Source organism: Xiphophorus couchianus, chromosome 6 (assembly GCF_001444195.1).
Source record: "Xiphophorus couchianus chromosome 6, X_couchianus-1.0, whole genome shotgun sequence".
Taxonomy (NCBI): Eukaryota; Metazoa; Chordata; class Actinopteri; order Cyprinodontiformes; family Poeciliidae; genus Xiphophorus; species Xiphophorus couchianus.
The window spans coordinates 10,375,210-10,401,854 of NC_040233.1; the positions used below are offsets into that span (position 1 = coordinate 10,375,210).

The following is a 26,645-nucleotide window of genomic DNA, read 5'->3' on the forward strand; positions in this document are numbered from 1 at the left end:
TCGTGTGATGACTTTCTTCTAAGTCCTTAGATGTTGTATAGGAAGACGGAAAATCAGATGGTTCAAATTTGATAACTTTTACATCATCTAAAGTGTTGAAAAGCAGTGAATTACTGCAAAAAGCATTTCTTTAAGTACATCCTGTTGATATATCTTGATGCAGAAAACCAGTGTTCTCTGCTGGAGGCGCCTATGGACAACGCAACCAGAATCTGATAGAGTTAGTCGGGTGGTGGGGGTTCTGGTTCTGACCTGCCGGGTTGGCAGGATTGGTCGCCACGACGAGAGGGCTCAGGATTGGGTTGGGCAGAGGAGTGAGGGAGGCCGGGGGGTCGGGTTTGACCAGAACGGGCAGGTCTCTTGTAATCTGGACTCTGAAATAGAGAGCTGTGTAGACAACAAAGAGTTCAGGATTACACGAGGCTCCGTGATGATTAAAAATGTGTCATTAGATGATAGTTCTGCAAAAAACAAAAAAAAGGTAATGGAATAGGCATGTAACACATTAAAATTAAAGGTGAAAAATTCACAATATATTGTCAAATCACATTACACTATTTTTGTTTATAAACCTTCAATATTCACTTTTTTTAAATCTCCGTTATTTGTTTTTAAGTACTGATCTCTCTGAATGCTTATAGCAAACAAAGGATTTTTTGCTTTGATATGCCAGTGACTATGGCACATCACTGCTTTTAATAGTCGGTGTCTTGAAACTATTCCAATCCAGTCAATTTCTCTGTTTTACTAGCACAAAACAAAAAATCAGGGTTTTTATTGTGATTTATTACTTTATAGTAGCAAATACTCCCCTGGTTGCTCTGGAGGAGCTGCAGAGATCCACAACTAAGGGGGAGAATCTGTTGACAGAGTTCAAGACCCAGATCTTAGAGCCAGTACTTCAATGGAGTGGCTTAGAAACAAGCTTGTTCATGTTAGAATGGCCCAGTCAAAGTCCTAACCTAAATCATAATCTGCGGCAACCCTGTAAATTGATTTTTGCAGATGCTCTCCATCCCATCTAAGTTAATTTCTAGAGCTTTGAATGGGCGAACTTTCCAGACTCCAGATATGAAAAGCTGGTAAAGACTTGGTGTCATTGCAGTAAAAGTAATTTCTACCTGGAATGCTTAAAGAAATATATGCCACACTTTTCATCCTCTTATGTATAAAACAGTTTTGAAAACCACTTAAAATTGTCATTCCACTCATGTTGTGCACTAATTTGTGTTGGTCCATTACGTGAAACTTTTTGAAATACAAATTGTAAAAGGAAGTCAAGGAGGTGTGAAGACTGTCGAGGACTGTGTTTCACGTTGTGGTCTACATCCAGATCAGACTGGTACTTACGTCCAGAGAAGACGAAGTGTTGGTACGGGTTGGTGCTCTGGGGAGCGGGCATGGACAGAGCGGAGGTGACGGGGGACGGGAAGCCCGTCAGAGAAACTTTGATGTTGATCTCCCCGCTCAGAAGAACGTCTGCTGCTAAAATGAAAACAGCATGAAAGTGGATTAAAGCAAAACAGATGCAACCTCCTTACTTGATCGCATCAAAATATTTGTTTTACTAACCGGCCTGTTGGGCAAAGTTTTTCAGCATGGAGCTTCTTGGCTGGTCCCTGCAGGACGCAGAGCTGCCTGGGAGGACGGTGAACCTCTGCATTATGTCTCCTAGAGGCCAGACAGAAACCACATTTATTAGTTTTAACAAACCCAAGCAGTCGCTGTCTGAAACCAGTCCATCTGTCGTATCGTCATCTGAACACGATGATGCGTAGATTTAAATCTGTTGGATCCTGTTAGTGTTCGTATTACTGTGTCTACTTCCTGCTCACCCGGCTTGAAGAAGAAGATGGTCTCCAGTCTGTTCCTGGTGGCCGGCACCACCAGAGCAGCGCTGATGGGTCCCGTCAGACCTGGAAACTCAGAGGTCAAAGGTTTCGGGTAGCCAGGCTCCACCATCAGGTTCTCATCCAGACGCCAGTACTGGTCTCCCTAGGCAACGGACAAAGAGCTGATGAAAAACTCCCATCATCATGAAGTAAGCGGCTTAAATCAGGTCCGTCAAACTTATTTTAAATTTGGGTCACATGTCAAAAATGTCTTTGTTTGTGGCAGAATGTAGTGATAAAACTACCTATTGGGAAATTATTAAAATATGAAGAAATAGATGACTCTACATTTGTCGAGAATCTTTTGAAATTAAGCATTAAATATCTGCAGTATCTTAATTTGGCCATATGGAGATAAAACTGCAATGATTTAATTGGTAAAATAATAATTTATTTTAAAGATACATGTTGAGATAATTCAAGGCCATGTTCCATCACATAAAAGAACCGAAATTTTATTGATTATTAGTTAATTTGATGAGACCAAGGATTGGAAGCGTCTCGTTGGGTTCACAAAATCTAACACATTTTTTCATGGCATAAGGCAAAGATCATAACTATGGTCTTAACCCTTAATGTGAAATAAAATGTGTAATATTCAGCATAATAGAAAAAAGGCTGAGGTCGTATGAGATCTTTAAAGCCAAATTGTTTTGCTACTTGGCTTTCAACAGTGCTAAACTGCTCTGATGTTAACCTTTGATAATACTGATATTTTACAGGATTTGTCTAAGGCAAAAAATACACAAGTCATGTTTTGTACTATTCCTCCTGCCTGAATATGAATTTATAATCCAGATTGGACTCTTTTCTGATTCATAGTTCTTCTTGAGACTCTTATTTTTAATTTAATGAATCAAATATTCATAGGAGATCCAACAAGGTCCAGGTCTGATAGGATGTTAGATGTGATTGCCTCGTTTTGAGTTTAATACCTTGATAATGTAGGTGTTTCCATTGCAGTCCATTCGTGTGAAGACCGTATCGATGGGCGATGAGACCCCCAGAGTCTCTCTGATGTTTTGCGGAGGACCAATGGAGCCTCTGGCGGAGTCAACAGCCCAAAACAACTCACCTGCAACACACACACTTTACACACTTTTATCCACAATTACTGAAATCACCTGTTGATGATCAGACAGCTGACCTTTAAATATCAGTACGGTGCCATTGCTGAGAGCGGTCAGTCCGTTGATGGGGGATTCACTGCACAGGTCGGCATTCGACATCATTCCTACACAAACACATGCAGGTAAATTAGCAAGATCCCATTAAAAGGGACACCTTGATAAGATCACTAACCGTACCTGTCCCAGGTCCTTCAGGGACTCTTTGTCCAACAGAGAGACCCAAAGCCTGGGCCACATCCAGCAGGGTGCTGGGTCTGGGTTGAGCCAGACCTCCTGATGGGAATAAAAGAGCAGAGTCCTTATTTTTAAACAACAAAAAGCTAATTACATTGACTATTAAACCATGAAGAAGTAAATGTGAGAGAAAAATCTATCAGTTTTGGAGGTTGTGAGCTTACCTTGACTGGGCCCAGATGGATTGAGGCTGCCTGGGGTGATCACCAGCTGGGCGTTTAGTTTCCCATCTGCAGCTCCATGGGTGGAGGAGCTAACAGGAACTCTGCCATCCAGAACCGGAGCACCGTTGCTGGGCCGGGGCAGGTGAACTGCTGAGAGCTGATGAGCCCCACCCAGAGAGGTAGACACTTGCCCGGGCAGCGGGCGTACCGGGGTGTTACTTTCACCTGCAAGACGGAGAAGAAATGAAAATATCTTTCAGCTCTGATCCAAGATTCAACAAATAAAACTAGAGATGGGATTTAATTCTAAATATTGAAGAGAGCTAGGCTTATAGATGTTTACCTGGAATGGCAGGATTGGAGCCCAGTGAGCCAGTTGGCAGAGGGTTTATGGGGCCAAATCTTCCTGAACACTGACCTCCAGGGTACTGAGGACAACGCTCACCTCTGCCTTTAGAGGTTAACAAGCAACAACACAGCGTTGGTCACCATAGAAACGTGTTCTGACTGACGTGGCTAACTCTCAAAATGTTTGCAGATATCCACAGTGAATTCTCCTTTCCCTTTTAGACTATTTGTGTTGACTATAAAACAGATTAACTCCAAGTGATAGGATAAGCACAGCATAATTGTTTTTAATTTCAAGTTTATAATTACATTTCATTGACAAACAATAAAGCCATTTTTTGACTTTATCACATCGATCTACCTGTGTACCATTCCTCACTCTCACTGTTGGAACTATGCCGACTCCTGCCTGGGTTCCTGTTTCCTGGTAAAGATGAGAAAACAAAGCACAAGTAGGTGAACACAACAGTTATTTGGTAGATATAACATGTTCAGAAAGAACAACTATACTTATTCTTTATTCAAGGTCTACATTTTTACAAAAATGTGTTTTGGTCAGGTTTCTGAATTGATGCTTTTGTTTCTCTGAACACCGTCTGACTTCAGTAAAGTCCTATATATTCTCAATGTGAGACTTTGCAAAGTATTGGGGGATAATAATTAAGAATTTTAATCCCAAATCTTTTTTTCTGTGGAAAACCTGCAAACTAATAACTGATAGAAAAGTATTTTTAAAAATTTTTTTTTAGTAAAACTATCGCCAACATAAATATTTCAACTAACTGGAGACTGTGGTCCTCAGAGGTTGGGGGCCGCCATGATGTGGAATGTTCACATCAGCATCTGTGGAAACAAAAGCAGCATATTAGCAAAGTTTTGCTGATTCATCAATAATTCAGCAGCATGAGTTTACAATTCCTAGCAAAAGTATCTATACCTCTTCACATTTTGGCCCATCCAGCCACAAACCTCTATGATTTTTGTTGGGATTGAACTTTCTACTTGCCACTTTTCTATGAAGAGCAGATTTGTTGTGTGCACAACTAAAAATTGTTCTGTCTGCAGTTTCTTCCGCCTGAGTTGTAGATCCCTGCAGCTTCACCAGAGTTACTGCAGGCCTCTTCGCTCCTTCTCTGAATAATGTTTTTATTTTCTGGCCTGCTCATAGGGGTAGATGGCCATGTCTTACCAATGCAACCTTCCTCCAAACTGTCTGCTTTGTCTTTGTTGTGCCACGAATGTTTTCTAATTTATATGTGAATTCTTCAGAACAGCTGCATTTACACTTTATATGTAAAAAAAAAAAAAATCAAAAGTGTGTCTTTTTCCTCATACCTCCCTATTATGTACTATAGTAAATTTTATGTTAAAAAAAAGATAAAAAGTTTGAGGTTTATGAAGAGTTTTGCCCCAAAGGAATACGAGGAGGTTCCTACCGCAGTGCAGCTGGAAGTCCTGGCAGCAGGTGTTGTATTGGACGCACAGAGGGTCGCACTCGCACATCCGACCTCTGCTGAACGACTCACCGCAGCGGCCCCGACACGACGGAGCTGAGAAGACCCAGAAACACGGATCAGCTTCCATCCGTCTGAGTCAGCTGGGTTGAATGGTTATTTAACTAACATGTTATGAGATCAAATGTTCAGTTCTCATAGAAAAATGTTATTCTGATCAAGAAACAGATATTGATGTGTAAAAGGCCTCTAAAATGATCACTTGAAGGTGACAAGTTTTCACTAAAACAAAGCCAATCCTTTTAAAGGAAGAGTATTGTGAAAGATTTAAACATTAATATGAAAAATCCACAAAATTAATGAAAAGGTCAATTAGTGCAACTAACTTATAAAGAGTCTAAATAGTTTGAAATAGAAACAGCTGTTTAAAATAGTAGTGAAAACCTTCAGTCAATATCTAGAAATACATAAACACAAAATAAGGAGGAAATATTAATTTAGGAATCTTAAATCCCAAAGAGGTTGGGGAGATTTTTAGATGAGTGGACAAGAAATCAAGAGAAACTGGCAATAGAAAGTTAAAATGAATTAACTGGAAGAAGACTGAAGGAAACTAAAACAAAGCATAAAAGAAGCTTAGCTATCTTTAGTTAAAATAATAGCCTTTTCACATAAAATATCTATCAAATTAGTTATGTTTTCAACCAAAAAGGAGGTCAATAAAGATTTAAGAACTCCTTGTGATGTGCATTTACGTATAACTTCCATCTTAAGATGCGTTGCTGGACATGAAGTCAGAAAGGAATTGAACCCAAAATCAAATGTGGTGAGATCCAGATGCGACATTCATATTCATGATACAATATACTGAAAAAAAGTCCATACATTTAGACTATAAATTTTACTTTGATGTGTGCAAAAAAAACAAAAGGCTCTGGATGCAGTCAGTATCTTACTGGAGGTGCAGGTAGCCAGAAAATCAGGGCAACACTCTTTGTGCTGCAGGCAGCTGAAGTCACAGGTACACTGCTGACCTCTTGTGAAAACCTCCCCACAACGGCCGACGCAGCTGCCTGAAAACAACAGAGTTAAACATAATTCACAGCTTGGAAAGTCCTGAAATATTATAACAAGATAAATTATAAGTGAATAATATTGGGAAACATGACGCACAGATGAATATTAGATCTAAAATTCATTACACTCTTTAGGTCTTTTTTTTTTTAAACATCAGAAAGTCCAAGTTCAGTCCTGTGAAAGTGTCAGACTTACCTTGTGCAGCGGCAGCAGCATAGGTCGCAGAAAGGCAAAGCAGCAGAAGCTTCAGTTTGGTCATCATCTTCTCCATATTATGTCTTAATTAGAACAAAATCTGACTGGGACAACGATAAGGACACATAAATTATAACGATAGGAGGAAGAAAGTGATAGCAGAAAAGAGGTAACCGTAAATTACCTCCTTTATGTATCACTTCTCTCCTCCTTCTGCCACTGGGCCAGACTGTCGGACTTTTATATGAGGAACAGGATGACGCACCAGATCTGGAAAGCCACTGACACAGGACACTTTTAATTACCATCACCAACACACTAACACTACACCCTCAGACTAATTAAAAACTGTCTAGGTGTTTTTAAACGTCCTACGCTGCCGGTAATGCTTCCTGCGCTTGATTAGTTGACTGTGAGCAGAAAGTAAGTTATTTCAAAGTACTCTAATTCCTTTCATTGGTATTCATATAACAAAAGTTTAGGGACATGTTTTAAATGCCATCTAATACCTTTGAAGTACTTGTAAATCTCCTTGTCATTTTGCCTCACAAATAAAAACAATGAAGTCCCTTCATCTTTTTCATTTGAGGTCTCCAGTTACCTATGATCCCACTCCCAACTGTTGCCCTTGGGTTAAAATTTCCATTAACCAACCAGTTTAAATGACGAGGAACCAGAGCCAAAACTGAAATAATTTGTTTTCGAACATGTTTGTGGTGGACTTTCGATTGTTCATCTCAGTTTTCAGGTCTTAAACATCGTCTCGGAGAGGTTGGCTTTTTTGACGGAGCCAGAAATGAGAAATTGATTATTTTATTAAATTTATTTATATAACACATTTTCAGCAACAAGGCAGTAGAAAGTGCTTTACATGAATTAAAAGGAAATACAAACAAAATAAACCAAAAGAAAGAGCAAAAGAAGAAAAAGCTAATATTGTTGATCCAAAGTAAATAAACTAGATACTCCTATTCAGGGTTACCAGATAAGTATAAGTAAGTATCCTCTGGTCTAATTCCTTTTCTGGGTTGGGAGAAAAGGAGTCTAAAATTGCTAAAGTAGTTTTTCTGGGTTCCAAGTTCTAATCCCTGTTCTGTGTTGCTAAATAAGTGTAAGTAAGTAAGAAAGTATCCTCTGGACGTCTGGGATACTAGATAAGTATAAGTATTCTCTGGTCTTTCAAAGTGTGCTCTAAATTTGTAAAAGTAATGAGTACTCCACAGTTTCTAAGTAATAATAAAAGCTAAATGTTCCTGTTCTGGAAGAATTTTGTCTGGATTCTAAGTTCGTTCTAATGGGTTGCAATAATAGGAGTCTCTTTGCATAATAATCTAAAAAAATAATCTAATATTGGTCTAAAAAGCACAAAACAGCACACAATTATTATGAAAAGTATCAGAAGTAATTAAAATAAAATTAATTCAACACAGATTGTCTGATGGTATTTGTGAGATATTGCAACAGCAATAGAGATGCATTTATTGTTAGGTTTTTACAAAAAACAAATACAGAAACATGAGCTTGAAGAAAAGCTTTTGACTTTTAATCTGAGCCTCATAGCAACACATATACTAATTTATGAAATATGACTACATTTTATAGGCATGATTTCCGACCATTTCTGTTAAAGAATAAACAACGTTTTCATGCTTCCTGCCTATACCATGAGAGATCACGCATAGTTACTAACTGGTCCCCGGAATAGTTTAATTAGCATACAGTACAAATGTGAACTTTTATGAGAAATAAACACTGTAGCTGTTGGCAACAGTTGCACACAGAGAATTTAATCTGGTCAAATTTCTAAACTTTTTATATCAAATGGCTTAAAATTGTGCAACTGTGCATCTGGTAGAGCAATAGCGCAAACAGTGTGAGTCAACAGAACAAACACTCATAAACACACCCACTTATTTCCTATTCACCTGCTGAACTCCACTGTGTTTTCTGTGTGTTTGTCTTCATATACGTCCTTTCTCGCAGTTAATTATGTCTTAATGAGCGCTCAGGGATGGGTGTAGTCCCAGCAGGGTTGTACTGTATTGGTCAGGCGGTCAGATTAAAGAAGCTCATAAAACGTTATTAACACCCCACACTATGACCATTTACAGACTGTGGGTCGAAGGCTGGCGGGCGGTTCAGAGCACCGCACATGTTGTAAGTGTCAAGAGACAGGACACCAGACAGACATCGTGTGTTTAAAGTGAGCGACACGACAAGAAGAAGCACATTTAATTGTTTTAAAATGAACTACAAAGTCAGACTGTTCACTGCAGACATAATGTGCCTCATTCTGTCTGTAGCTGCTATAATAAGAGTCAACAGAATAACCATAAACTTACTTCATTCTGTTTCAGAGGTAGTAACTCTTACATTACCTAATGTTCTTGGTATCTTCCTCCCTGTTTCTGCTCTTTGGTTTTATAGTTGAGGTCACTTTCATGGTGAAGTTTTATTTTTCCAGTGCAGAAAGAATGACCTTTCTTTTGTTTACTAATGACTTCATAAAATGAGCACACTGCGACCGTTTTTATTGAAAATTTCCTATTTTATAACTTTATTTCTAATGTATTATTCTTGCCCAATTGAAGAGAAGAGGAATTACCTAACACAATAAAAAATTTCTTCCTGGTGTGTTTTAATAGATCTTTTAAATTTTTTTATTTAAACGTAGATTTTGCTTTTCTTTTTATTGGCTGTGAAAATGAGCTTCTAACTATATTTATGTAGCTTTATGCATTATTTTGCTACTTTACATTTTTCAAAACATCTTTTTTTGTGACAAACATTTTATTGCATCAGCGTGTCGCTGAAAACATCAAAAATCAAACTTTTATTAAAACAACATTTATTCAGTGAGAAAAAAAATATCATATTAAGATTTTTTTTTATTAGTTTGATTTAGGAATTATTAACCAGATAAATCGACCAGAAATATTTTGTGTAAAATGTATAAATCAGATGACACATGCAAACAAAGAAAAAATAAATGTGTTGATCCTTTTAAACGATGGAACGGCTACAACTTCACAATAGACAAATTATACAAACGTGGATGTATCTCTAGTTGGAGCATGTATTTTCTAAACCTTTCCTAAAGTAGAGTGAGGTATTTAGAAATCCAAGTGATGCATTTATTTTTGAGTTTGTTCATGAGTTTACCTTTCGCCAGGGACGGGCCGTTTGGTCTTTTATTAACTAAAGAAACCTGAACGTTAATTTTCAAATCTTGTCAGAATTTCTTTAAGGTATCTAGATTGCATGTTTGTCTGTTATGTCTTGCTAGTTAATTAATTGTCAGATTAGTGTGATTGCTAATAGTTCAGTTATTGATTCTTTAGTAACTACTTGAAATGTAATCATTCAGATAACAACTGAGGTTTTAGTATTACGAGAATAAATCTGCTTTCATAAAACATGTTTTATTCTTTTCATTCAACTGTGTCTCTGTAAAAAAAGAAAATTTACCCTTTCAGACTAACAGACTTTTATCAGTCAGAAAGATTAAAGACTTGAGACCGATGAAAAATATTTTTATCAAAACACAATAATATAATTATAAATACATACTGCTGTCCCCTTTATTTATTTATTTATTTATTTATTTATTTATTTATTTATTTATTTATTTATTCTGAACAGAGGGTTTTCCAAAATAAAAGAAACCACATAAGACCGGAACACAAGAGTACGTTCTTATGTTTCTGGCCGTACTCTTTAAGCGACGAACCAAACACCACCGTATCATGCTGCTGTCCTTCGTTTGCTTCTGAATTTGCCTCGGCTTTTGTTTATTATATTCGCTTCCACTGTAATCGACACATTTATGCTCAAGGCTCATCAGACCAGATTGAAAGCTGCAGATTTTGTGGGGAAAAGAAATAATTTATTTAAACAGGTGGGTCTGCAGACTAACACAGCATGCTTGTTTACTGTGATTAATTTAAGATGACAGTTTTCATCCGAATAGTCCGTCGTAACGATTTTGAAACAAATGAGAAAACAACTTCACTATTTTAGATGTTTATCGGCACAAAAAAATAATTTTAGCATAATCTTTTAGCTTTACATTTTAATGTGTTTACTTAAATACCCACACTGCTGTGAAAGAGTTCGCTTAGATTATAATTATGGATCAATCATAAAGTGATTAATCTCATAAATTATGTTTATGCATTTTAAACAAATCTGTAGTTCAGGATTTTGTAGAGGGCATTAAAACATGAACATTATTTAGGATTTCTGTTATATTTTACACCTTAGAAAGAAATTCTTCGCTCAGGTTCAAAGTCACTTAATAATTAATTTTGTTTTTCACACGAAATAGCAAACTTGTTTAATGCCGGTTTGAAGGTGAAAACGAGCTCCTTTACTGAATATTGAATGTACAAGTTCATTTTCTCTGCACTGAAGATGCCTTGAAAGGTTTTTAGAACAAATTAAAATACTTCAGTAGCTGAAAATGATATGGGTTTCATTATTTAATGCAAATTATTCTAAAGTTCCACAGTATTGTAAAGGTGCTCAAACAAGACAACAGATCAGATCCAAGATTGAATGAGGCCAAAAGCAGAATAAATCTTTGAAGAAGCATTCAACTAAAAAAATAACATTATCCAACAACCTTTTTGTTTTCCTCTCTCTCAGCCATGCTGCTGGTGGACGCCGGTGTGTACATCGGCACTGCGGGCGACCTGAACGACAGGCAGGCGTTGGACGCTGCGTCTGTTACTCACGTCCTGTCTGTGGACTCTGTGGATCCCGGGCCGCTGCTCCCTGCTGAAGGGAAGCTCTCCAGGAAGTGGATCGACGTTCTAGATGAAGCCGCATCTGACCTCCTCAGTCACATGGATGCCTGTTTTGTCTTCATTGAGGAGGCGGTTAAAGCGGGTGGGGCGGCACTCGTTCACTGGTGAGGTCAAAGGTGAATTACTACACCTTTTCTCCTGAGAATTGTCATTAGATTCTTATTTTCTTTAAATCGAATCAAACACTCCCTGCTCTCACATCAGCGAGTACCTGTTTCTCTGTTGCTCTTATTTTTATTCACTGTTTTTACACACGTTCCAGCCAGGCGGGTCGGAGTCGCAGTGCCGCCATCGTAACGGCGTATCTGATGAAGAAACATCAGCTGGGCTTCACTGAGGCCTACAGCAAACTGAAAAGTCTCAAACAGGATGTCCAGTGAGTGCCTGCTCTGTGCCCATCGTAGAGATACAACTTTATTTGGTCAGGTTAATACTTATGAAATTCATGTCTAATTTCACATGAATGAACAAACTAATGTTTGTTGTCTCGATTAAACCAATGTGAGCAACTTTTCTTGTATAAAACTCCAGAAATGTCCAGATTACAGTTACAGATAGGGACTCAGAGGCGTGCCTCTCCTTGTTGTTACAATGAGAGTAAAACGGCAAAGTTAGTTTTCACCCAACGATACAAAATTTCTGCTTCCAGTTGTTAGTTTCCAGATGTATGTTTTCAGGGTGAACAGTGGCTTTGAGGAGCAGCTGCATCTCTATGAAGCCATGCACTGCGAAGTGGACCCATCCAGTCCTTCCTACAAACAGTACAGACTGCAGAAGGTCACAGAGAAATACCCAGGTAGACTCAGATGAGAAACTCCTTGCATTTGACGCAGCTCGTCATTTTTGCGTTTGTTCTTTTTTCTCTGATTGTTCCTTCTCCCTGGTCTGTTCGTTTGAGCAGAGTTACAGCAGGGCACTACAGAGTTGCCCAGGGAGATTTTTGCATGTGACCCCGCCCACTCCAGCTCCTCTGAATTGTCTTACAGATGCAGAAAATGCAGGTAAGTTGACTTCACTCGCTTTCCTTCAACTTACACATAGTTCAGTATGCTTTCTTAGTGAAACTGCTTCTGCTAAAGCTGCATCACAAATGCGCCTGCGTGTACGATGTTTCATGTTTATTTCTGCGTTGCCGTCCACTGTCTCTCTTCAGACGGACTCTGTTTCGCGGCTCCAGTATTCTCAGTCATTCTGTAGGAGAGGGAGCATCAGCCTTCAGTCACAAGAAGCCCAGTAACCTCACAGGTAAGAGTCAGTTCTCACTTCACAATGCAGCAAACACATCGTTGCCACCAAGCTGGATGTGTCTTTGTTCCTGGTCAAAGTGGGTTTCCGTATTAGTTGTAGCACTTGGGGGAAAAAATGCTTTTTATCCACGTTTCAGGACATTATTGGGTGGACATGTTGATCTTGGATTTTCTCTCTTAATCTCTAATGTGAATTGTGGTGTTTTTTCAGGAGAAGTCCAGTGTACCTCGTACTTCATCGAGCCGGTTCAGTGGATGGAACCGGCGTTACTTGGAGTGATGAATGGACAGGTAAGACATCCTTAGAGCCATAACAGGGAAAAAAAGGGACTCTGACCACAGAAACATGTCTACTTCTCATCGGTAAGAAAGTGTTTAGAGGAAAATTGTCCAAAAATATTGAATTATTTTGAGTTATCACATGTATACTAAGTTAATAGCATAAACATTTTTCTTACCAGAACATAAATTTTTTCATTTGACCATAAGTTGCATTGTTTTCCACTCTGAACTTAGTGATGCTTGTAAAAATATGCAATAAATATGTGCAAAAAGAATTATCTTTTGTTGCAGCAGCACAGAAATCTCACAAAGATTACTATACTGTTTATTCAGTGGGTAAAAAACTCCTGACAATTTCTTCTTTTTACTGAGCAAAAACACATAATATTTACTGATTCCTTTCACAAAGAACAACACAACAGAGGCAACATCACAGACAACATGGATAAAAATATATATATCTAAAGATTAGAAAAATGTTTAAAATAATTTCATATATAAAGAAATATTCTGGTCATTAATGTAATTTAAATATGAATCAAGCACTTTGTAATTATTATTTAACTTTTTTACGTCAATTGGAGTATCTGGGAACTTTGAGGAACTTTCTCCTCGCTATTGTAACCAAACATTATGCATCATATAAATAAGGTTATTGCAACGGTTTTGAACCACAGGGACATATTTTCTGAAATATCCTCCAGACAACTACTGAGTTGTCTGGAGGATAAGTGAGCTCTTGCAGCCCTACGCTCCACCCAGAGCCCTGAGAAAAAATTGGCTAAAGCCAGGTTGAAGACTAGAGGTGACAGAGCTTCCTCTGTGCAGCACCCAGACTGAACAGTCTTCCTCTCTCTGTCAGTTGGTCACTTTAAGTCCAGACTGAAAACTCATCTATTTCCCTTCAAAAAAGGGAAGAAAAAGAAAGAAAGAATTTAATTGATTTGAGTTTTGCGGAAATTGCTGCAGCTGAAATTAAGTATGTCTGGGTTTTCCTTTGTATTAGCATTTTACGGCCAACTTTACTATTGCATTTTGCTTTTCATCAAACGTCATTTTATTTCTTATTTTATTTATCTCTTTATGATGTAATCATTGTGAAGCACTTTGGTCAGCTGAGGTAGTTGTAAATGTGTAAATAAACTTTGACTGGATAATATTCCTTGGACTTCACATAAAAAAACCACACCGTTTCTGTGTTTGTGCAGCTGCTCTGTCCAAAGTGTCGCTCCAAGCTGGGCTCGTTCAGTTGGTGCGGAGATCAGTGTTCGTGTGGCCGCTGGGTCATGCCCGCCTTTCAGCTGCATCGCAACAGGGTAGACGAGATCCGGCTGCTTCACATTCAGAAATAACACACACACACGCACACACACACGCCTCACTCGGGAGCCAATCTTGATATGGCTCACATTTGTGCTTTACATTTCTGTAATGGTAAAAATAAAAAATCCAAGAAAATGTAAAGATTTATAAGAACTATTTTCAACGAGTAACATCTATGCTGAGCATACATGTGACTGTAAATGTAATACACCTGCAAATATTGTATTTAAATAAAGAAAAATATAGTGGCATTCAGTAAACACATGTATGCCGTGTTCCAAATTATTATGCAAATTGGATTAAGTGTCATAAAGATTAATTTTTTTTTGTTGTGCTATTAAATTTATTGATGGTATTGTGTGTCAGGGCTCTTTGAATCACTATAATTAATTTCAGAGAGCTGGGTTGATTAGTTTGTCTGGTGGCCTCAATTAAAGGAAATCTACTAAAGAAGGATGCTCCACTTTATTAAGCAGGCCACAGGCTTCAAGCACTATGGGAAAGAGAAAGGATCTCTGCTGACGAAAATCATCAGATAGTGTAGTGCCATGTGACAAGGTATGAAAACATTTGATATTTAAAGAAAACTGAAGCGTTATCGTACTGTGAAGAGATTTGTGGCTGATTCAGAACAAAGATGGGTTTGAACAGATAAAGGCAGAATGAGGAAGGTTTCTGTTAGACAAATTCATCGGATTAAGAGAGCAGCTGTTAAAATGTCCTTACAAAGCAGCAAACAGTTATTTGAAGCTGCTGGAGCCTCTGGAACCTCAAGGTGAAGGATCCTCCAGAGGCTTGAGGTGCATGAACCTACTATTGGACCCCTAACCAGAGCTCACAAGCAGAAACGGTCGCAGTGGGCCCAGCCGTACATGAAGATTAATTTTCAAACAGACTTGTTCATTGTGCAACCCTGAATGGTCCAGATGGACGCAGTAGTGTATTGGTGGTGGATGGCCACCACATCCCAACACAGCTGTGACGTCAGCAAGGAGGTGGTGGAGTCATTTTTTGGGCCAAAATCGTGGGGAGAGAATCATTGGTCGGCCCCTTCAGAGTCCCTGAAGGTGTGAAAATGACCTCAGCAAAGTAGATGGACTTTCTGACTGATCACTTTCTTTCATGGTTCAAAAAGAAGAGCCGTAACTTCAGTAGCAAAATCATCTTCATGCATGACAATGAATGCTGTAAGGAATACCACTGTGTCATTGGCTGCTATGGGCATAAAAGGGGAGAAACTCCTGGTGTGGTCACCATCCTCCTCTGACCTCTGACCTCAACCCTATTGAGAACCTTTGGAGTTTCCTCAAGCAGAAGCTCTGAATGCAGTTCATATCAAACCAGCAGCTCTGGGAAGGTATTCTAACATCCTGCAAAGAAATTGAAGCAGAAACTTTCCACAAACTCACAAGTTCAGTGGATGCAAGAATTGTGCAGGTGATATGAAAGAAGGTCCGATGTTAACATGTAACTCGGTCTGTTAAGAGGTTTTTGATTGAAATAGCTTTTGATTTTAGTGCATGTGACCATTTAATGCTGCACATTCATAGAATGACAGTTTGCAGTTCTTTATAATCCATAAAACGTTTAGAAAATCTGCTGTGCATAATAATTTGGAGCAGTGCGTTTTGAGTTTTTTTTTTTTGAAAAAATTATTGCGGAACTTTGTTCAGTAAAATTTGATTTATACTGTAATAGTTCATGACTTGAAAATTTTAATGACCATCATTTGCATTGACCATTTAAGAAAATCTCAGAAAATATCACTTGCATAATCATTTGGAGCACAGTGTAGATATTTCTTCAGTTGTGTGAATAAAGCTTTGACTTATTGATGGAAAATTTATCTCTTTACAGCAGCAATGTGATGTAAAGTGTTAAAAGTAAAATTTTTGCAGCTTTGCCACTTCTTTTCAAAACTGAAGGATCATCGTTATCTGAGAGTTTAACTATAAAACACAAAGCATTTTGCTTGTTTGCCAAAACGTTCATCTCATCCGACCAGAGCTCCTTCTTCCACTTAGTTGCTTTTTGAAGATGCTGTTTGTTTTCTAATGTTTTCCAACAAACCTCTGAGGCCTTAATAGAAGAGATCTATGCTAACGTTAGCTTAGCCACAGCACAGCAGAGGACTCTGTTTATCAATTAGGAGATTTTTGGAAGGTAATTGTCGCACTAAAACTTTATTTTGGGACAACACAATAAAATGGGCTAAGTACACTTGCATAATTTAAATGTTTTTAGTAGAAAAGTAAAACGATGCACTATATGTTATCCCAAAAAAGTCCATCAAAAATTTTTGGTTGTCAAAATGAGAAGTAGAGGTTTTGTTTCAATCCACATTTCATTTTCTTTATTTTTTTTAAATTTATAACCAAGTTAAAAGTCAGATGTTTTCTGAAATAAGTGCTGAGACATTTTTTACTGCTCTGCTGGAGTTGCAAATTTCAAGCATCTTCAGAAGACTTGCATACAAAGTAACTTTTTTATATAGAAGATGAAGACATATTTTACATCTATTTCAAGCATAGTTAGTTCTTTATCTCAAGTTTGGCTTTAAGTCCATGAATAAAACACTGACATTTCTGCCTCGTCTGTTTCCTTTTTAAAATAAACATGTTTTTTTCCCCCCGCTTAGCAAAGAATCCACCTGCTCCCCTGGAAGACAAGAGCCCATTTCCTGAAAACTTTCAGCCCCAATCTTCTTCTATGGGAAACAGCAGAGCATGGGGTGTTTCTGTTTTCATCCAGCCTGACAAGATGCCTCGTAAAAACTGTTAGCAGAACTCAGCAGCAGATCCATCACAAACACCGACCCAAAGCCCGGAGGCTGAGTGAACGTGGTTTGGACTCTGTGGAGGAGCTCCATGCTGTCGGAGACGCTGAAAAAGGACAGGCTCCCTGCTGTGTGGTCCAGGTACACGCCCACCGTGGAGGACTGGGGACCGGACACACACGTTTTTACTCCGTCATGTCCGAATACAAAACAGTCTCTGTAGCACTCCAAAGCCCAGGACTCCTTGTTGCTCCCAAACTCACTCTGCCTTCCTGTTCTGCTCATCCTGCTGTACGCCACAGCAATGGTAACTCTCCCAGTCCACTTCACCTCCCAGTAACAGCAGCCAGTAAAGCTCTCTGTGCTCAGGGCCTGAGTCCATTCCGTGAATCTGTCAGGATGAAGAGGACTAATGAATTTGTTGGTGCGTGTGACTCTCTTGTTTCCCAGAGACAGAAGCAGCTTTCTGTGGGCCATGTTCGGGTTCAGGATGACCGAATGGGAACGCTGCAGGAAGTCCGCTCTGCTCTTGGGCTCAGCTGGTGACATCACCACATTCAGCTCCATCTCCATCACTGACGTCTTCATGGTTTCCTCATGAACAAAGCGCTTCAGTTTGCCTCCAGCTTCTGCTACCGCTGCTGTCAGATCCCTAAAGAAACACGGAGCAGATTCTTTAAATTTGAGCGTATCTGTGGCTTTGTCGGGTTTTCCCAGCAGCGAGAAGCTGTGGAGGAAGTGGATGTGACAGTCTGTGTGGGACAGCTGCTGGAGCTCCTCTTCTCTCCCTCTGAGCTCAGAGATCTCCGTCTCTAGTCTGGCTTTGTACTGTTTGATCTGACTCTCTGCGGCTTTCTGCTGCTTCCTGATCTGCTGCTTCACAACCAAGCTTCTTTCCTTCAACAGGTCGATCAGCTCAGCAAAAATCTCGCTGCTCTTCCTCACTGCCTCCTCAGCAGAGGCATCAATAGCCCCCATCTTCTGCTGAAGCTTCTTGATGTCGTCTTCTCTGTCTTTAATTTTCTCCTGAATCTCCTGGAGGTTTGAGTGAATCTCTCTCTGCTTCTCAGTCCTCTCCGAGTCAGCTGAAACTATGTCATCACCTTTATGCTCCTCCACTGAGCAGAGGCCGCAGATGCACGTCTGATGAGTGCGGCAGAATAACTTCATCTGCTCGTCCTTGTGATTGGAGCAGAAATCTTCACGACTAGAAGAGGAACAAAACTCAGGTGCAGCTTGACTCTTTCCAAGCAGTTCTATCGCTTCTGCTAGCAGAGTGTTCCTTGCCAGATTAGGCCTGGATCTATCGCTCCGTCTGCATACAGGACAGCTGTACGTGTCACTCGGCTCCTTTTCATTCCACCAGCGCTCTATGCAATTCTTGCAGTAGTTGTGCCCACAAGGAAGTATCACCGGATCCCCCAGTAGGTCCAGGCAAATCATGCAGCAAAATTTCTCCTTTAGCTCAGGATTTCCCTGATGAGCCATGTCAGCCAGAGTAAAACACGAAGGCGTTTAAAGCTCTCTGTGAGCCGACAGAACTAGAAGAAGAATTAAAACAAGGAATCCTGAAGGGGCTGAAGGTTTGATCAAGATAATCCTCATTCCAGACGGAGGAGCGGCGAGAGCTCTGTCAGTATGAAGTGCTGTACAAAGGTGTAAATGTTTGTGCCTCTTGAACATTTATTTTTCTATTTTTGTCACATTATAGCCCCAAACTTTTATTTCATTTAGGTTTTATGTGTAAGACCAACACAAGGTAATTTATCATTCCGAAGTGAAATGGTTTCTTTGAAAAGTGTGGAAACAAATACATTTGTCAACACACTCCATTGGTGTGATTTTAGATTAGAAATCCAGCCGCTCTGTGAAGATCAGAGAGATTTGTTAAAGAACATCACTGAACCAAGATGCAGGAAATGTTGTAAACACCCACAAGTTAAGCAGCTCTTCAGTGTTTGAACACACTGGTGTGGTGACAAGAGTAAGTCAAAAACTAAGGATTTGAAGTCTATCCAAAATATTTTTTTTTATAGAAGAATTGAAAAACATTTCATAACTGCACTTCAAATGATCTAGACATAATATAATGTTTCCCTATCTGTTGAAACATTTGTGTTAAAGGACAGAAAAAACTTCAAAACATCTGTTTTTAAATGTTGAGATTTTTTTAGGTGGTTTGACTCTGAAATGTTACTTTGTCGTTAAACCAGTTCCTCACTGTTTTACAACCGTGTTGTTCTGTTCTCCAATAAAAAGAGACTAGAAATCCTGTTGAAAGTAAAGTAATTTAAAGCAATCACAGTTGAGCTTTCAATAACAAAGAAAATAAAAGATAACATCAAAGTAAGTTGTTCGTTTTTTAAGGACAATAAATTTAAAGTAAATTAATTGTGGGATAACACATTAACAAACCTAAGAATACACACAACTCCTAAAATACCACAGGTAGTAACTTTACTATCTGTGGAAAGAGATACAAAATACTACAGTGTAGCACTAAAAGCACACGGATTCTTAAAGAAATGAACTGACTATGGGAAGTCAATAGTGATAAATCAAAACAAACTAAATATCCAAAGATCACAACTGGAACATATTAAAGACAAATAATACAGTTTTACTTTCAATTGCTGCAATTTATTAGCACAAAGGTTCATAGTTAAATAAAAATTACTCCTGGTGTTTCAGCTACATCCTAGATTGACGGTTCTTGATTATGTAGGTAGAGAGAGAAAAGTACTCTGCCTTACTTGATGTTTTATCCAATTCGTTTAATAAAACATTTAAAAACCTGAAACAAAGAAGCATAATATTGTTGAAAAACCTTGCTTTATTACAAGGTTTTTTTTTTCAGAGCATTTTTAAACTGTTTCAGTGTGTACTGTGGCTCCACCTAGTGGAAATGGTAAAATACATGTTTTATATACACCAGCTTCAAACATATTAAATGTTTTAAGACAGCAGAAGTCCACTTGGCTCTTAGCCCCTCATGGAGTCGCTGTTACCCTTTGCCCATGAGAATCTGGATTTATGCCTAGGACTTTTTAACAGAAGCTCCCTCAAAATCCAGAATGATCCCGTTAACAAGAAGAAGCTTCCAGAAAGTGATGCCTGCCCTGACCAACATGTTACGTTCAGGTAAAGGTTCTGGGTTGTTTTGGGTTTTTCTGAGTTCTTAGTTCTGATTATTTGTTATCACACCTGAAACCCAGTCAGCAATATCTTTGAACTTGGCTCCTGTTTGCTCTGACTTCCTGTGTTCCCAGTGGTTTTATAAGTTTACTTTTTTAGTCATCTTTTTTAAAATTATTAAATAATCACATCTACTCGACACCACTGCCTCATCTGCATTTGGGTCCAACTTCATCTCAACACAGTCATGACATCTTAAATGTATTTGACAAACACTTTTAAACGAGGATATAACTTATTACGTAACTTAGAATGTAGTCCACTTGCCAGGTTCTGTCAGAAGGGGTAGGAGAAGCTTGATGACCCAGGTTTCTAAGAACCAAAATAGACTGGGATGCAGATCTGACTGAAAAAAGTGTAAGAACTGAGGGTGGATATCAGAATGATGCAAAATCATTTCTTTTGGTAGGAAAACCTCCTGATACAATTCATCCATTTGCAGCTGCTCCGTGTGGTTGCTTCTGAACAAAGCAGTGGACTTATGTACATATTTTCCAAAAACAGTGCTAGCATAACAATTCAGAATAATAATATATGAAAGTAAAGTAGAAAACCTTATTACTGAATTGTGAAGCAAACATTATGGTTGTTTGAACAAGAGCAAGTTTATTCATAGCAGTCCAATGACATCATTCCTCTTATCTTCTATAACAGACGAAGCTAAAGTGCTGGGCTAGTGAATTACAAGTGCATGTAATTGAATTAAAGAAAGTTCATGACGTCCTCGTGTTTTATTAGCTGAACTAGATCTGTTTATCTAAGCAGATCCTGAAAGCTCAGAAGTGTTGAAGATCCTCGCCAGAGCTCCCGGTTGTATGGTACTGAATGTCTGCAGCATTTTGTCAGCAAATAAACCTGACATTTGACTTATTGTGATAATAAAATCGGTGATTCAGACACCAGATGTGTACTTGGAAAGAGAAAATGCAGATTTTTTTTCCTTTCACAAATGTTGTTGAAATACTTGAATCCATCATCTCTTTGTGGTTTGACTGTTAGCCGCAGCTTTTTAGGAGGACAAGAATAATCAAGTTAACAGCACTTTAAGAATGAGTGTGATAACAAGGAAATCAATAAAAGCTTCTCCAACATGTTTTATTTACTGTTGCAGGCAAACAACTAGACCCACATTAATGTATTGGAGCGCTTGTGCTTAGCAAATCTCTGCTCTGAAATGTTTAAGAATAAGTATTTACCATACATTTGCAGTGTATTTGTTATATACGTTCGAATCTAAAACACTTTTCTTCATTGAGTTTGACACAAAAATCTATAAAATACCTTCTAATGTGTTGTAAATAGTGAGAAAAGACATATTTACAAATATGTCTTTTACGCACTGTAAATGTTTTTGGCATCAGCACCACCTTAGACTGGGACACGAATAAATAGCAAAACATACCAAAGGTTTATGTTGTGGTTGAAGTTGTTTTAACAGTTTGTGATTTCTGAAACATTTTCTGAAAATTTGTAAAAGAAAATGTAAATTCTTCTACATTTTTGTGATGTACCTCCATGTTTGCACAGCAAGAAACTGCAAGGTTTGAATCCAAGTTGGGGAGTTTGTGTACTTTGGCTTTCTCCCATTATTGAAAATATTCATGTTCGGTCTGCCGGTCTCTAAACTGTTTGTGTGTGTGCACGATTATCTACTCTGTGATGGACTGGTAATCTGTCCACAATACCTGGTTAGCACTGGAGATCAGCACCAGGGAATTAAAAAAAATCTATAAATATTTTTGATAGACAATTCATAATTTTATTGATTTTTATTAAGAATCCTTGTTAACATGAGAGGTTGGAAAAAGTTTTCCTGATCTTATCTGGAAATGTGTTTATACTAAATTCACAAAATTTGGCGTAAACAAGATGAAAACCTGAATCCATCCTGCTTTACCTCAGAGGTTCAGGGTGGCGGTGGTGATGTGATGGTGTGGAGAATATTGTCTTTGCTCACTTTTCAGCCCGAAGTCCCAGTTACGTATCATTTGAATGGCACAACCTAAGGTTCAAGTGTGTAGACTTGAACCTAGAACTCAATATGAGTCAATATGAACCAAAATCTTTGAGTAATATTTCTAACACTTTGTTCAATCTGTGAAATGAAGACATGAGGAGTTAAGACAATTCAGAATGTTAAAGGGCAACACAGTACTAGCAAGGTAAACCAGTATTTACACACCCTTTAATAGAGATATTGACTTTGGCTCAGTGGTAGAGTAGTCATCAAGGCTGTAGGGTGCGACTGCAGCTTGTGCTGCTGGGAAAGGCACTTAATGCTAAGCTGCCCACCTTTTGCTGTATAAGTGTGAGTGAATGTGTCTGTAGAGTAAAGCGTTTTGAGCGGTCAGTTTGACTGCAAATGTCCTATTTAAATTTAATCCATTTACTATTCTGTCAAATTGTTTAAATGTCATACATCATGACATTTAAACCATTTGAATGTCATGAAACATGTTTTTATGCCATCATCCGATTAGAATCTGTTCACTGAAGAATAAAAAGGTTTCGTGCTTGCTCTCTTAAATCCACAGAACCCTCTGGCACTGAGAGTCTGGAATGCTTTTATCTTGTCTATATTTTTGGCTGAATCTTTTAAAAACAGTGAAAGACTATTTTTATTTAGACTGTTTTCTGCAGAAGGCTCTTAAGAGTTTACATTTCTTGTCTCTTTAACTGCCTTTAAAATCGCCCGTCTCCTCTGTTTATGAAGGTTTTTATCTTTGTTTCTTACATGGTACTTTAACTTAAGCTCGGTGTTTGTAGTCGGACCTCTGCATAATGTATTAAGCTTCTGCTAAGGTCGACTACACAGCCTTTCATTTATTTAATTGTGCTGCTCAGATAAATCTTATTCAAGTTTCCCCATATTTGCATCATCTTGTAACTTAAAATGTATTTTAAATAGCTGCTAAAATACATCACACATACATTTCTATTCATTAGGCATTTGTGCATCATTTTGCATAAACTAACCTGGTTTGATCATCCTTTTTGGGCAATGAAGTAGCTTAAATTTGTCAAATGTCAGCAATGCAATACAGTGATCCACGTTTTGAAACCTGATCCATTAAGGAGTTCCAGGTCTGGTGTGTTAACAGTGAAAGAGTCACATAATGGATCATGTGAGTCAGGTTTAATCCCCTTACCTTGGTACTCTGTGGTCTCCATGTGTCTTGGCTCGTGGGAACTTTAGATGGGAATTACACTCAAAAAGAAATCTGCTGTACTTGTTGGGCCAAAGAGGAAAAGTGGTTATCAGAATTTGTGGTCTCTGGCATTAAGAGTTTTTGGCTGTCTTAAACAAAAGTATTTAAAAGAAGTGCAGTTCATGCAGTTTAGTGTGAGAACTCTTTCTTAGCTTTCCACATCACATTCTTTTTGTTTCTTTTGCATTTTCTAGGCAACAGACAGACTTCATAATAAATATATTTTCCTCTGAGTGTGATTGAAGTGTGAATTAATACACATTGCAGTCCAAATATTCCAAGCTTTCATCTGATTCCTCGCTTTTATATGCTCGATATTTCTGCATCGTCTCCGTCTCCACAGCAGAAGCCAGCAGCATTATTTCTATCAGTGCCTTGGCCGTATTCGTCTCTGTCTGAGGTGCTCAAAGTGAAAAAACAGATGTTGCAGCCTGATGTCTGGTTTGCACATTAGCTCTCTCCCCTGTCTCCTTCTCCTCTCATTCATCTCACATGTCCTGTTTCCCCTCTCCTCAATTATTTTTTTCATTCCTGCCCTCTGTGCTCACTCTGTTCATCCGCTTTGCTGCTTTCTAGTATTTCCTCTCAAGCAGTATAGGGTCTCCATGGAAACTAAAACATTACAACACAAAGCTTTCATCCTTAAATTTATAAAAATGCTGAAAACAATTACAATGATTAAGTTAGACCAGGGCTTTCCCACATTGTATCCCAGGCAATTATTTGCTATATTACTCCACAAATGCACATAAAATGGCATCATTTATGCCTTTAGGCCTCAGAAAAATACTAACCAATGTAAAAGTTTGTAAGCATCATCACTTTTGGGAAAATTTTCATTAAATTATGCCTTCCACACACAAAAACGCAGGGTCGTTAAATTATTCAAACTCCCCTGAACGCATTTTGACTAGTTACTAGATTTCTTTGTAGCTGATTAACGCACATATGAATTTGAAAAGTGTGGCATGCATTTGTATTAACATCCCTTACTCAGGTATTCCTTAAATAAAATCTAGTGCAACTTCAGAGGTCAAACTAGTAAAACAAAATGTCTCAGTACGAATTTATGTAAGTGCAGCTGAAAAAGTCTCATTAATCTTATTTATCGAACAGATAGAACTATTAAGAATCCAGCTCCATCAAATCCCTGAGATAAGTAAAAATGTAAATTAAATGATTTCAGGATAATGGCAAAGAGTCAGTTCTGAGCAGGATTATGCTGTTCAGATAAAAGGTGGAAATCTTTTGTATTGTGTGTAGTTGTTTTGGTAAAGACTGAAAGCACACATATGGAGGAAGATGATTTAACTTTCTAAACCCCACTGGCACTGACACACACCTGTTTCTAATGTTGAGCTGCATCTGTGGAACAAATCTGTACCAGAATCTGGAGAATCTGCTCCAAGTCTTTTTTTTCTCTAAATAAAAAAACATTAACAAATCAATAGTTTCCCAGTGAGTCCTACATATCCATCAGACCTCATATACTTGTTTTTTTCTCAGTCAAAGAACCCAATGGTACTTTACATAGTCAAAAGCTTTTTTTATATAACTTTACTCCATCAGTGACTGAAATCTTTTTCAAAGACAAACCCCCAAATAGCTTTTCATCTAAAAGTAATAAAACATGTTTTATGTTTGTATGATGTCTTTGCTGTCTGCCCTAAAGTCGCACTGACTTCACTTTGAGTTGAGAGTTTCAGGTCTAGTCTAGTTCATTCCCACACATTTCCTGTGACCTCTGACTTCTAGCTTCCCACTCAGCCTTATTTTCCCCTGCCGTGATATATTTTCATTCTTTTCCTTTCCCTCCACAATTTCTTACTCTAACCACCTCAGCTGCTCTTTGTCATTTTGCACAGTTAAATATAAATGACCTCTGGGTGACTGAGTGCATTTATGACCAGCATATCTTGATCCCCCATCATATCGTTCCTTTTTTGCCTCCAACTGTTTTTATTTTCCAAATTTAGCTCAGCGGCACAAAGGGATACACATTTAAACACCACTCCTTTCTTTGTCATATGCATGTGTGTGTGTGCTGTGATGCAGATGTTCTGTTTCTTTGATAGTATACCTTAAGTTTCTTATAGAGTGTCCAGATGTGCATGTGTGGTCCTGCTGCTCTCATGAGGTGGAGAGCTAATAGTTGAGGGACAGGCAGTTTTACAGAACACACACATGCCCCCATTGTGCTCGGCTCTAAGAGTCTGAATGAGCGTCTTTCTCCTGCATCCTGCTTGGTGGTCATTTACCGCACTCGCTCGCAGACCACCACTGAAACATGAAGCTTACGTAACTCTTGATGTCAACTCCTGAGGATTAAAAGGGCTTCAGTGGAACATTTCTGCAGGAATTCACGTGTTTGTACTTAACACGTACATGTACGCTAGTCAGCCATTTTGAAGAATTATTTCCCCTCAGTCAGATACATAAAGTTTTCGCAATTTCTTTTCCACATTTTGCCACATTGGAACTACAAAATGTTTTTGTTGGGATTTTGTTGGGATAAACTAAATGTCTAAACGAAACATAAATGTCAAGTTGTAGGAAAATGATTTATGATTTTAAAGGGGTTTTTTTTCAAATAAAGATCTAAAAAGTGTCCCTTGTATTTGTGTCCCTCTAGTCCTTACTTGGACTAGGGGGACTAGTCCAAGTAAGCTTCTGCATCTGCCACCAAAATTACAGCTGGAACTCTTTTGGGGTATTTCTCTCAGCTTTGGACGTCCAGAAAGAGAGCATCTGTGAATATTTGTTTTCAAATTACAGATAATGGTTTTAGGTGACTTTGATTAGGCCATTTTAACATTTTGATCGAAACTATTCCAATGTAGCCCTATATGCTTACAGTTCCTTTTGTGCTGGAAGGTAAACCTCTAGTTTAGTGAATTATTTTGACTCCACATGTCTGAAGCTGCAAAAGGACAATGATGTTATCCATGAAGCAGATATAAACTCCTGCTCCTTCAAACATTTTCTTCTGGTCAATCACTCACATCCTTTTCAGTCCATTTCACATTAAAAGAGGAAGTTAGCCAAGTTGAACCGAGCCAGGCTGGAGGGGCGTGCAAGGCCTGTTTGAATTACAAATGGCTACCCGTCACCCTGTTTGAATTTACATGAGGCTTTCTAACACATAAATGGCCTGGTCTGTGCCCCGAGCACTCCCAGTCGGACGTACACCAGCATCTGGGCTTATTTTCCACTCTGGGATTCTTCCAGTGGCTCTGCTGCTTCCAGGAAAACTAAATCAGCTCCTAAAAATAATGTCCACAACAGGCTGGACATGCATGCAGATGACGAAC

At 38.5% G+C, this 26,645-nt stretch overlaps 3 protein-coding genes across 5 annotated transcripts; 1 reads left to right on the plus strand and 2 right to left on the minus strand.

Annotated features, from left to right (window-relative positions):
- Positions 1-16: 16 nt before the first annotated feature.
- Positions 17-6,754, minus strand: prg4a (proteoglycan 4a). 3 transcript variants are annotated; one of them, XM_028019846.1, is made up of 15 exons: positions 6,679-6,754; positions 6,495-6,598; positions 6,179-6,295; positions 5,205-5,318; positions 4,552-4,611; positions 4,130-4,192; positions 3,764-3,871; positions 3,421-3,645; positions 3,200-3,295; positions 3,040-3,126; positions 2,828-2,967; positions 1,836-1,995; positions 1,573-1,671; positions 1,351-1,482; positions 17-387 (listed from the first exon to the last, which is right to left on the minus strand). In XM_028019846.1, exons 2-15 carry the CDS (start codon positions 6,568-6,570, stop codon positions 191-193), a joined length of 1,674 nt encoding a protein of 557 aa, XP_027875647.1. In that variant the 5' UTR covers positions 6,571-6,598; positions 6,679-6,754; the 3' UTR covers positions 17-190. The 3 variants fall into 3 exon arrangements, with proteins under 3 accessions (XP_027875647.1, XP_027875645.1, XP_027875646.1); XM_028019844.1 differs by having other exon boundaries at positions 1,351-1,485; XM_028019845.1 differs by having other exon boundaries at positions 1,351-1,485; positions 6,495-6,594; positions 6,679-6,697.
- Positions 6,755-10,215: 3,461 nt separating this feature from the next.
- On the plus strand, positions 10,216-14,509 carry dusp12 (dual specificity phosphatase 12). Its single transcript, XM_028019850.1, has 8 exons — positions 10,216-10,392; positions 11,142-11,406; positions 11,565-11,678; positions 11,980-12,098; positions 12,204-12,303; positions 12,456-12,547; positions 12,761-12,840; positions 14,040-14,509. The coding sequence occupies exons 2-8, from the start codon at positions 11,144-11,146 to the stop codon at positions 14,181-14,183; spliced, it is 912 nt and encodes a 303-aa protein (XP_027875651.1). The 5' UTR covers positions 10,216-10,392; positions 11,142-11,143; the 3' UTR covers positions 14,184-14,509.
- Positions 14,510-16,053: 1,544 nt separating this feature from the next.
- LOC114146082 (tripartite motif-containing protein 65-like) lies at positions 16,054-26,571 on the minus strand. Its single transcript, XM_028019847.1, has one exon. The coding sequence runs from the start codon at positions 18,416-18,418 to the stop codon at positions 16,898-16,900; it is 1,521 nt and encodes a 506-aa protein (XP_027875648.1). The 5' UTR covers positions 18,419-26,571; the 3' UTR covers positions 16,054-16,897.
- Positions 26,572-26,645: the final 74 nt, after the last annotated feature.

Excerpts from the sequence above, each read along its gene's own strand:
- prg4a (XM_028019844.1), bottom strand. The coding sequence starts at position 6,570 with ATGGAGAAGATGATGACCAAACTGAAGCTTCTGCTGCTTTGCCTTTCT. Across the intron at positions 6,296-6,494 it reads TGCTGCTGCCGCTGCACAAG|GCAGCTGCGTCGGCCGTTGT; the intron begins GTAAGTCTGACA and ends TGTTGTTTTCAG. Across the intron at positions 2,968-3,039 it reads CACCGTACTGATATTTAAAG|GTGAGTTGTTTTGGGCTGTT; the intron begins GTCAGCTGTCTG and ends TGTGTGTTGCAG.
- dusp12 (XM_028019850.1), top strand. The coding sequence starts at position 11,144 with ATGCTGCTGGTGGACGCCGGTGTGTACATCGGCACTGCGGGCGACCTG. Across the intron at positions 12,099-12,203 it reads GGTCACAGAGAAATACCCAG|AGTTACAGCAGGGCACTACA; the intron begins GTAGACTCAGAT and ends TCGTTTGAGCAG. Across the intron at positions 12,548-12,760 it reads GAAGCCCAGTAACCTCACAG|GAGAAGTCCAGTGTACCTCG; the intron begins GTAAGAGTCAGT and ends GTGTTTTTTCAG.
- LOC114146082 (XM_028019847.1), bottom strand. The coding sequence starts at position 18,418 with ATGGCTCATCAGGGAAATCCTGAGCTAAAGGAGAAATTTTGCTGCATG.